This window comes from Scheffersomyces coipomensis (assembly GCF_036884675.1).
Source record: "Scheffersomyces coipomensis strain NRRL Y-17651 chromosome Unknown DFJ63scaffold_8, whole genome shotgun sequence".
NCBI classification, from domain to species: Eukaryota; Fungi; Ascomycota; class Pichiomycetes; order Serinales; family Debaryomycetaceae; genus Scheffersomyces; species Scheffersomyces coipomensis.
In genome coordinates, this window is record NW_027042899.1 from 1 (window position 1) to 11,916 (window position 11,916).

Sequence of the window (11,916 nt, forward strand, 5' to 3'; positions counted from 1 at the left end):
GCGTCAATATTATTACCAATCGATGAAGTATTCGAAGTTAATCCATATAATTCTTCTTGGAACATGAACAAAGTGGAATTAACTGGTGGAGATGGTAAAGTATCTACCACTTGATTGTTTAATAAGTTGATATCACTAACTTCAGATTGAGATTGAGATTGAAATCCACTTATGGAAAAGTTCAAACTAACCAAGTCATTGTTCTTAAGATGTAAATAGATTTTTCCTTCTGTGAAGGAATATAAAGTATTCCAATTAGGATTACTATTATCCCCAACCACACAGTTTATGAATAGGAATAGGTATATTAGTATAATGCCTTTCAACCCCATTTTTGTCTTGATTCTGTGGTAAAGAAACTTATCTAAAAGTGTGTGTGTCAAATAAAACCCTAAATTCAAGGAAAGAAAAATTGATAAATCTGTTGGCAGTACTAGTGTCCTTAATGCTGATATAAGATGACACTCCATATAGTTTTCTTCCTTAGTTATTGACGTCTTTCTTGATACATGGAAACCTGTTTACAAATATTCCCAATTAGGCAATCCTGGCTCTATTAAATGCATTTACCACAAAACTAAATAATAATGTTCTGGACTGACTAAAAGTACTTATCATACTATGTTACATCAATCATTGATCAGAAGTAGTTTATTGCAAATCTTTCCCAATAATAAATTGAGGTCATAGTTGATAATTTGCACTTCTGATAGTTAATGGCTGTGAAAATTCTAAACAGTTCACTCATTTTGTGTTGTTAAAAAAAATTGAGTTCAAAAATGATCAAAATGGAAAAATGAATTTGAAGACAGACAGAGAGGGAACAGCAGAATAGTGTAACTAGTGATATCCAACCATGGTGACCTATTTACATGACAACTTGCCTGAATCAGTATCAGCATCATTATCTACACCAGCACCAAACTCAATTATACTAAGATGTCCATTCCAAAAGTGTAATACTCGATTATTAAAATTATCTAGTTCATATCCTCAAGTATCATTAAACTCAGATTCATCAACATCCAATATAAAAATGATCAATTTGAAACTGCTAGATGAAGATCCAAACGATACATCACAAACTTCAAGTTTCTATCAAGTCAATGATGTATGGGATTTTGATAATATAGGGGTTTCAAGACCATCTCAAGAATTACAACAAGAATTATTACATGTTAACCATAGTAAAGATGATCAATTTAAAATTGAACGTATTTTGATTTGCAGTGAATGTGATAAAGGTCCACTTGGATTAGCTGGGTTCAATGAAAATGATTCTAATAAGGATGTGAAGAATCTAACCTACTTTTTAAGTTGTAAGAGTGTTCTACATGATGTTAAGGAGATATGATAAAAAGGATCATTTTTTTTAGTTGTCATTAAGATAAAAAAATAGGTAGACCTATATATGACGAAACAATATAAATCAAATAAAAGAAATAGGGACACCTAATAAATCATAAACTGAAAATAAATAAATAAATAACATTAAAATAATAATAAGCAAATGAGAAAGAATCTAAAGTTTTGCTTGTGGTTTTAAATCTTTAGCAATTCCTAATGCAATATATCTTGACATAGTCATAGTGGTAATCATTGGATTAGCTCCACTAGCAGTTGGCATAACACTGGCATCAGCAACATAAACATTTTTACATTCATATAATCTACCTTTTAAATCAAGAGCTCCATTGCTTGGACCCTTTCCTGAGATACGACATGAACTCATTTGATGAGCAGATCCATATGGAACTCCATAATAATCAAATGGAATCTTTTCAACTGCTTTTCTCCATTCAACATATTCTTTATCAGTTATTGCTCTTTCATGTTTTGGTTTAACCGATTTAAATCTTGGAATCCAAGCTTGAGGCATAATGATTTCTTTAGCACCTTCAATATATAATAAATCACTACCAATCAAAAATGATTTATGAAGAGCATCACGATCAAATTTATTAACTTCATAATCAACTTCAATAGCTTCTGGTCTTCTTGGATCATAAGAAATTGTTCCACTACTTTTATCTCTAGTAATTAACAATAAGATAATTCTATGATTATAATTTAAAAGCTCTTGCCTTACTTGATCACTGGATTCCCAACGAGTGAAAACAGATTGAATGAATGGAGTGTTAAGTAAGGTTTCAATTTTTGCTCCATGAGCTTTACCATCAATATCATCAACTTCAGTACAAACACTAGTCATAATTGGATGAGCAAATGAATTGGTCTTTACATCCTTACCAAAATCACCAACTAATCCACTAACAGGATGTAATTTTAAATTTCTACCAATATGTTTATTTTTGAATCCAGATTGTTTTAAAATGACTGGAGTATTCAATGATCCTCCACTAACAACAAATTTCTTAGGTCCTGTAATCTTAAATTTAACTCCTGTAGTAGTATCTTCACATAATACACCAACAGCTTTACCACCAACATGAATAATTTGTAAGACTCTAACTTGATCCATAAATTTAGAACCAGTGTTTGCTGATTCTTTAAACCAACAATTCACAGAACCTTGTTTGACTCCAAATTTACAACCAGTATGACAAAATCCACAATTATGACCTTCATGATTACCAATATTTTGTTCTATTGGTCTACCAGCATAACCTAATTTTTCACTACCTTCAATAATAGTTCTATTACTTATAGCATGATCAATATCCTTATGATTGGCGCCCATTTTATTCCACACATAATCTTGACATTTATCATAACTATCAGTTGCAGCCCATTCTAATCCATAATCATCATACCATTCTTTTCTAACTTTAAAAGGGGTTCTTAAACAAGCAGACCAATTAACAGTAGAACCTCCTCCAAATGTGGAACCAGCTAAAATAAAAGCTTGTTGATTTTTGGTGGCCATTATTCCACCATTTTGAAATAAATTTTCATAACCTTCTAAATCACTAAAATTTAATTCATCATTAGAATAGTATTTTCCCTTTTCTAAAATCAATGATTTAAAACCTTCTTCACATAATGTTTGAGCAACAACACCTGCACCTGAACCAGATCCAATAATAATAACATCAATATCAGGTATATGTAATTCAAATCCTTCTATAGATGGTTTTTCAAGCATTGGATATTTAAATGTATCCACTACATGTGATTCGTATAATTTATCCTTTGGCTCATATTTTGGATAATCGGTAAATTCATTATGTAAATCAGAAGCCAATTTAATGAAGGTTGCAATAGTGAGTGAATAAAAGACTCTAAACAATCTTCTTTTTTGAGCTATTGGTGAATCTCTCCATGAAGCTAATAAAGCACCTCTTTGCTCTAAAGTCATATCTCGAATTAATGTCAATGAATTAGTTAATACGGGAGCTAAAATTCTCGAATCTAATACAGTTGCTAATAAAATAAATTGTTGAGTTGCATCTATAGTATTTGTATTAATTGATCTTTTTGCTATTTCAAAAAATTTTGGTATATTAGATGGCCTCGAGTAAGTTGCTATATATTCTTTAATTTTAGCATCCGAAACTGAAGAAGGTAAAGAAGCCCTAATGACATCAGGAGTGGTTTCATGAATTATACCATCAGCTAAAGTAACCAAGAGTTCGACATGACGATCTTCAGCTTCAACTGGAATGATTGGAATAGCCATGATGATGATTCAGTTAATTATTTTAAGTGTGTGGGGTATATCTTCGTATTCCTCGAAATTAAGATTCTTGAAAGACGTGAAATTTGGAAACTGAAGTCGGTGGTGAAGGTATCTTGATCCCAATCCTCGAAGAATTAGACTATTATATATATTGAATATAAGTATAGACTGACTGTGAAACCAAACGAATGAATGTTATTAAAAATATCGGTTCATTTTATGAAAATAACAGCCTATATATAAAATTAACTTTGGATTAACAATTTTCATGTGTTGCACTTTAAATCAAACTCCAGTAAAGTTTTGGGTATGGGGTAAGGGCTTATTAGGTTTTGTGAAGCAAGCTGCCCCCCTCCCCCATTATCACAAGCTTAGTACCGACCGACATCCATAGTGAAGAAAAATTGTTTGAAATTCGCCTGTGATTTTTTTGGCGCACTATAGTTTAATTTTTGGTATGGGATAGCGGACTTTATGATAGGTAACTAACTGTTAACATATTCACATGAAGTACTGAAATCAATAAGACAACTTGCTAGATTTTGAGTTCTGATTGTTAGATTTTAAATCAATAATTATATAACGGCAATAACGCAGCAAATGCTGAACTCCGACGGATACATACGATCATTTTAGTTTAGGCAAATCATCAAAAAAGTCATCCGGTAATTCTAATAAGGCAAATAAATCATCTTTATTTATATAGTAATTACGCTTGGTGAAATGATAGATTATGAGCTCAATACTATTAGTAAAGAAATTAACTGAATCTTGTAATTTAACCGTCTTTTCCTGTATCAAGGATTTCTTGTATTCAATTTCTAATTGATTTGCTTTATCAATTAAAGTTCGTTCAACTGTATTTAATTGGTCCAATTCTTGTTGAATCTCTATAGTCAGAGTTGATCTTTGTTGATTTGCTATTGCTAAATCATATAGATCTTCTGTGGCTTGATTCAATTGATTTCTCTTTGATGTTAACTCATTAGTCAATTTTTTGAATTTATCAATATCTGTCTTCATCCGATCGAACTTAAAGGACCAATATAAATTAATCAATCCACATTTTTCAACATTCAATCTATTATCATCTATCAATTCTTGTATGATCGGTTTAACTTGCATTGAGTTTATTGATCGTATTGATTTTGGTATTACTTTCTCTAACTCCTTTAATGAATAAAATGTATGTTGAGATTGAAGAAATTCAACACATTTCTCTTTCTTCTCTTCCAACGAAAGAGCAACTTGTTTCTTTGGAGGCTACATATTATTATAGAGTTAGATCATCAGCTTTTTGATGGATTGATAATAGTAGACATACCATGTTTAATGTTGATGTTATCTATGTGTAAAGGAAAATGTGCTGCAAATCCCTCTCTCTCATCAAAGAAAAAATGACGGTCAAACACTTCAAACACTACAAGATTCAACACTGGTTGGTTGGGTTAATTACTTAATTATATACAATCAATATATATAAAGAGTCAGTTTGATTAAACAAAAGTACTATAAAAGAAAGAATATCATTATATAATAAAAAACATTATTGAAACAATAGGAGAATAAATTTAACCCCAAGTTGGTTTTTGAAATGTACATACATCATCAATCATTGAATACTTGGAACATCAGCAGTCTTGTCTTTAGCCGGGTGCTCATCATTTCCACCAACATCGGATTCTTCACTAATGGTATACTTTTCATTGGTGAAGCTAGATAAACCATTCTCCCCAATAGCTTTAGTGGCAGCAGCTAATTTAGATTCATATTCAATTCTATATTGTTCCAAAGCATATGCTCTTGATCTCCAAGCTGGTACTTTAAAGAATAAATGATCAATAGCTTCTAATGGAACTCCCTTTGTTTCAGGATACAAGAAATAAACAATAATTGGGAAAACAACCATGCAAGTGGCAAAAATAAAGTAAAATTTATATCCAATAGCATCTAAAGCTTGACCAGACCATCTACCCATAACAAATGCCCAGAACCAATTGGCACAAGCATTTATGGCTTGAGTTAATGTTCTAATTTCTTGACTGAAAATTTCTGAATTTATAACCCATGGTGTACCATTCCAACTTACACCATAAAATATAGTCCAAATATAAAGCATGGCTTGGGCAGCTTTACCACCACCATTTTGTTTAGTTTGACCAGCAGCAACCTTTGCAGCTGGATCATCAATTTTAATATAGGCACCAATATACCACATACATAAAGAACAAGGTAATGAACACCAAACCAAAGCTGTCTTTCTACCGAAATTTTCAACAATGTAAAACAACCAAACTAATGAAGCAAACGCTTTTAATATACCAAAAATACCAGTAGATTGCAAACCAGCATTTGTACCATTAAGACCAAATGATTTAAAAACGGTAGGCGAATAATAAGTAATAGCATTAATACCACTACCATTTTGCATAACAAAAAGACTTGTCGATAATAACAATCTTAAAACAATTTTTTTTTGAAAGAATACTTTTTTAAATGGTTCAAAGAATGAATCAGAACCTAATTTTAATTTATGAATTTCAATGTCTTTAATAGTGTTATTTAATTCATGATTCAAGTAAGGGTGATCTTCTGGAAGATTTCTTAAGAATGATAAATTCTTTTTAGCCTTTTCATATTTATTTTTAAAGACCAAATAACGAGGAGATTCTGGAATAAAGAATGTTCCAAAAAAGAAAAAACCTGATGGGATTAATTGAATTGCAAATGGAATTAACCATTGTTTTGATTCAGTAGATGGAATATGTTGTAAAACACCATAGTTAATCCAATAACCAACCACACCACCAACTTGCCAACTGATTTCCCAAAGTCCAACTAATTTACCTCTAATTAAGGTTGGAGAACTTTCACTAATATAGATTGGAGCTAAACCAGAACAACCACCCACACCAATACCAGTCAAAACTCTACCAGCATAGATGGGACCTAAACCATGAGCAGAAGATGCATGTAATGAAATACCAGCACCAAGAACCAAGAAGAAACCAGAAATAACTAAACCGATTTTTCTACCAATTAATTCACCAACTGGATAAAAAAAGATTGCACCCCAGAATGCACCAGCTTGAAAAACTGATACAACATTTGAAGAGATATTTGCAGCTTGTTTGGCAGTCAATTTATCAATACCAAATTCAATTTGAAATGAATCCAAGGCCACTGTACCACCAATGAAACCAGCATCATAACCAATAATAACAGCGGCAAAGGCAGCAGTTAAGGCACACAAGACCATTTTCCAATTATAAATTTCCTGAGGAATTAATAATTGTTCTTCTTGACTATCATTATCATTTTCACCATCAACTTTAGTAATAGTATAAAATTGTTGTTGTTTTTCAAACTGATTTGAATTTGACAGTTTTAATTTCGAAAAGAATGATGACATATTAGACCTGTAAGAAAGTTACTAAAAATAGGATTAATATAGATATACTAAAGTATATAATCAAACTGAATTATAAATGATAAAGGAAATATAATCTTTTTTTAAAAAAACACCAAGACTGGGGAAAGAACTTATTATTTATATTATTTATAATTAATAGATATAGGTGTAAAGATCAAATACCGTTGGATAAAAGATAATTGATGCCAAAATCGAGACAAGGAAAAACTAAACAAACCGGGAAACCAAATACAAAATAAAACCAAAATATAATTTTTAAGATAACTTTAGTGTGATTATTACAAACTTGAACTTTGATGTGGAAAGGGAGGGAGTTGGATAAATATTCTTGTCTAAGTATAAGTGATAGAGGGGTAAGAACTGGGGGTAATTCTTACTGATTAATTTTGACAACTAAAATGAATAACACAATAAATATGGGTCGTAACAACAGAAATAGTCTCCAACAGATTGATATTCCAATGTTAATTAGACTTGACACTAAAATAAGGAATGAAGAGGTTATAGGCTAAGATTATATACTTTTCCAACCAGAAATGAAACTAAAGAAAAGGAAACATATATTATAAAGTTTCAAAACGATTTTTTTGATTTAAAAATCCATTAATGGTGTTTAAAATTTTTACTTTGAATTCGGACAATTATTTAGCAGTATGACTGATAAAACTTTAAGCAAAATTACATGCTTAGAAAATTATGCGAATGATGTAATTAAGACACCAGGAATGATTAAGGAAAGAAAGAAAAAAAAAGTGGGGGAAAAGGCGATACCTTTTAGTTACGAACGAATCACAAACCTCAAACACTATCACTCCGCTTTACGAAATTTTTTTTTGAATGATTAGGATATATCCATTTCATGAGGGTATAGATCTACATTCTATTGAACAATTGTGTATGGGTTATGTGTTCTTTACTTTTCCCACTTTATAGATATCCAAAGGCGATGAGCGGCTAAATACAAAAATATTCCGAGCTATGCTTTCTAACAACAAGGAATTAATCAGCTCATAGACTCACTTTAACCTTCTTCTAGAGTTGATTTGATCTCATCAATCAGAAAATTGAAGGGAAATATCTTAAAAAGATGGTTCGACAAAGATTATCTTTTTAAAAGCCAATATTGATTACGCGTGTGTGGGTATTACCTGTAACCAAGTGGTGGAGATAGAGCTTAATAAGGTAAAATTCGTGATTAGTAAAAAGTGTAATTGTGTGAACATTTCATCTGGGGGGTATTTCTTTTTTTATCTGCATCAGTTTTATATTTGTTTTAACTTTCCTTATCTCTCTTTAGCATCATTGATATTCTCTATCTCTTACCTGTTGTTAACCATGCCTTCTCCTTCTCTTTCTATTCAAGGATTATATTATTAATGATCCTTTCTCTAATATTTATCCTTTCATCCTGACTAATCTCCTTGTTCAACAACTGAAACTTGCATATACAACTAAACATTCATTCAAAGTTGGTCCTTGTTCCTACTTCATCAGACTTCGGGTATCACTTATAGCTTCCCATTTATGATTTTCTTATCATTCGGTTTTTATATTTGTGTTACAAATCAATGCCGCACCCCTCACTAAAAGAAAAGGTACAGATTGTATATCAATTTTCTTAAGTGAAGTGACGATTCAACAATTCAATCATAGAGAGGCCAATTGACTTCACTCTGTTTAAGCTTTTAAGGTTAAGGAGCAAATCACAAGATGTAAAAGACTTTTTTTAATTGAAATATCATTCAATGATTCGCTTATCAAAATCAAAGATTTGCAAAAGCGGAATTGGTACTGTAGCAAAAAAAATACTCAACGTTAGGCATAATCATGCAGTTCGTAAGTTACATTGAACTCTAATTAGTTATATAGTACAACAATCTCATATTATGATTATTTGATCAATTAGACTTCGTATAACTTCAATTAAACTTCGTATCATTTCAATTATATAAATGATGTTACAATGTTGCTGCCAATAAATACGAACTTCTTTGAACTCTCTATATGTCGGATAATTAACCCAATTAGGATCCTGTGCGATAACTAAAAGTTTTGCACTCCACAAACAGCATTATCTAACTCTATGATACATTCATATTTAGGTACATTTATACAGCGACAAACTCCTCCTATATGAATAATTATCAATGCGATGAAGTACTCAAGAACATGAAAATGATAAATAGAAATCAAATATTAGACAGCGCCACAATTGGCTTTAACGAGATCACGAAGATATGAGAAAGAGTTAATCTTAAAATTGCTAGAAGCGGTCAATATCACTGTCTCTTATGTAAATTCACTGAACAGGAATATATCCCTTTGAGTGAAGGTTGAAGAATATTTACGAAACAAAACTGACGAAATAGGTGATATTTTGCATAATGATTTTCTAACTTCTATAAATGTAACTCGAATCGATATTCCTGTCAGAATAGCTGGGTTGAGTATGATAGGCCAACCACATCGTTAAAGCAAATATACATGTATTTCACATGAAGAATTAATTGCTTATTTCGTATGTCACTGAATAGAAATGGATTATTTGTGTTTCTTGAATGTAATTTTCAGACTTAAATTTCAGGTGAAAAATATGTTATTGTAAGTGATGAAAAATCTTCAAAAACTGAATTTCCAGAAGCTTAAATTCTAGATGACAACGAAGATGCTTTATATACTGTTCAATCTTTCTTATTAAATCCAAATATAGTATAAAAACACTTTATTATCAATGTGCAAATGCTCATATATAATAAAACAATTTATCATACGATTTTCATAAATAATATGAGAAGCGAATTCATACTTTGTTCATTTGCATGAAAATGTATGGTGGTCTGAGAAACTGTACTTACTAGGCTAACGAAAATCTGCAATTTTTAGTACTGTGGTTTTTATTTTGATACATACAACCACATAAATAATTTCATTCATTCAATAAAATAACACAATATGCTAATAATAAAGGGGAATCAGTTTTGATCTGACCTAATTATTAGTTTGATACGACGGTTATATTTACACACCAATACAAAAATAAAACCACACTAACCACTTCGATGTTCTATTATTACTATTATTATTATCTTCATCCCATTGAAGAGCCCTGAGTATTTGTTTTTTATATCGGTTTGAATTTTTATTTATTTCTAGTACGGCCGGTGTTATTCAGGAACCCCAAATGAATTAATCTCATAACCTAGCAACGAAGCAAGCTAATTATTACATCATGTCTAATATTTAAGCTTTTAGGGTTTGTTAAAACTGAGGTTTTCTTATACAGTGTGAAACGGGTGCAATAGAAGAAAAGTCAGACTGGAAGAATGTAAATTTTTAGATCAAATTTTCTAATGTGCGTCGGAAATGTGCCATGGCGTCTAAGCAGCAACTAAAAAAAAAAAAAGAATTTAAAAAGACTAAAATGGAAAATGACATATCAGTTACAAATAAACGATTAATGACAGGAATTAAGGTAAGCTTTTTACTAAATTTAGGTGAAGCTTAACCAAAATAATGGAAGTCAATAAAATAGTTTAATTGATATAGAACTAACCATTCTAGTTTGACACGAGGGATAATACGGTAGGAAGAGGTAAGCGTAATTGGTTCAACGTAATTGAGATGATATAGTTCAATAGAAGTAAAACGGCAACCGATGAGCGATGATTTGATTGAACCTGGCGGAGATTAATGTTGAAAAGAATACATATGCTGTACCTACGTAAATAGATAGGGGATCTTTTACCTAAGAATGATTTTATTTTAGTGTAAATTTCTTTTAGCATTTTTGATGTTTGTTTGTTTGTTTGTTTGTTGATAATTATTATATTACTAAGAAAAAGCTTATTTCAAAATATGATGAAAAATAAAGCGTAATTGGAATATAGTAAGTAGAGAGTTTTAAAAATAATTTTCCAAATAAAGAAATAAAACTAATTAATGGTGAAAAGGAATTGGTGACAGAATAACAATATCAAACTGGTGAATGAAGGAGGGGAGGAGACCATAAAAGAAGACAATGAATAAACAAATAAATAAGTGTGATAGCTTTTTTTTGAATAATTTACAAAAATAAAATTTTTTTGGTCTAGAGGAATGGAAATAGGGATTTTGATTGTTTAGAATCAACAAACATGGAGGTGGGTGAACAATTGTTAGACGCTCAGAAGATTTGACGACGATTAAAGACACGGCATTAAGTGTTTGTGAGAGTGTGTGAGAAGTATTTATTAAACCATTGACGATAGAGGTCGATGAAGATAAGTGGTTTTAAGTAGTTGTTTACATTCAAGGGGATATATTTCCATTGATAGTCAACTTAAGACGAGGAGTGATTTCTTTTTAGATTTAATTCTAGTTTATAATTACCAAAAAAATTAATTGATTCAAATTTAAAAAATAAATTTTTTACAAAGACGGTACAGCAAAAAAGTAGACTCTCTAATAATAATAAGAAATAATAATTATAGCAGATCAAAACTTTAAAAGTTACCATTTTGTCTTAACCATTGGTGATGGTGATGATGATGATGTTTATAAATTTAAAAATTATCTAGTTGACGATAACAGTATTTGATAATAAAAATAAAACATAACTGGTAAACGGGTTGTCATACTGCGGTATGGAGGTAAAACTAACAATAACAAAAAAAAAAAAATAAAAAAAAAAAAATAATAAAATTAAGTTTACGCAAAATAAAAATAAATTCCCCTCTCTTAATAAAAGTAAAGGGTGTCCTCCACTCCACACGTACAAAACATACAGATGCACACCCACCACTCACACAGAATAATCTTACAACTTCAAAAAAGAAATTTTGAATTAAATCACCAAACACATCAT

General features: G+C 30.7%; 4 protein-coding genes across 4 annotated transcripts; 1 reads left to right on the top strand and 3 right to left on the bottom strand. All coding sequences in view use genetic code 12, as the record gives it.

Annotated features, from left to right (window-relative positions):
* The first annotated feature begins 663 nt into the window (after positions 1-663).
* Positions 664-1,438, top strand: DFJ63DRAFT_242169 (guanine nucleotide exchange factor). Its single transcript, XM_064904341.1, has one exon. The coding sequence runs from the start codon at positions 857-859 to the stop codon at positions 1,352-1,354; it is 498 nt and encodes a 165-aa protein (XP_064759568.1). The 5' UTR covers positions 664-856; the 3' UTR covers positions 1,355-1,438.
* An 84-nt stretch (positions 1,439-1,522) lies between these two features.
* Positions 1,523-3,640, bottom strand: DFJ63DRAFT_290385 (uncharacterized protein; the record flags this gene model as incomplete). The annotated part of the gene is made up of 1 exon (XM_064905308.1): positions 1,523-3,640. One exon carries the CDS (start codon positions 3,638-3,640, stop codon positions 1,523-1,525), a length of 2,118 nt encoding a protein of 705 aa, XP_064759569.1.
* A 313-nt stretch (positions 3,641-3,953) lies between these two features.
* Positions 3,954-5,008, bottom strand: DFJ63DRAFT_242163 (uncharacterized protein). Its single transcript, XM_064904340.1, has one exon. It carries the CDS (start codon positions 4,763-4,765, stop codon positions 4,268-4,270), a length of 498 nt encoding a protein of 165 aa, XP_064759570.1. The 5' UTR covers positions 4,766-5,008; the 3' UTR covers positions 3,954-4,267.
* Positions 5,009-5,252: 244 nt separating this feature from the next.
* HGT16 (Hgt16p) lies at positions 5,253-6,899 on the bottom strand (the record flags this gene model as incomplete). Its single annotated transcript, XM_064905351.1, has 1 exon — positions 5,253-6,899. The coding sequence occupies one exon, from the start codon at positions 6,897-6,899 to the stop codon at positions 5,253-5,255; it is 1,647 nt and encodes a 548-aa protein (XP_064759571.1).
* Between the last annotated feature and the right edge of the window lie 5,017 nt (positions 6,900-11,916).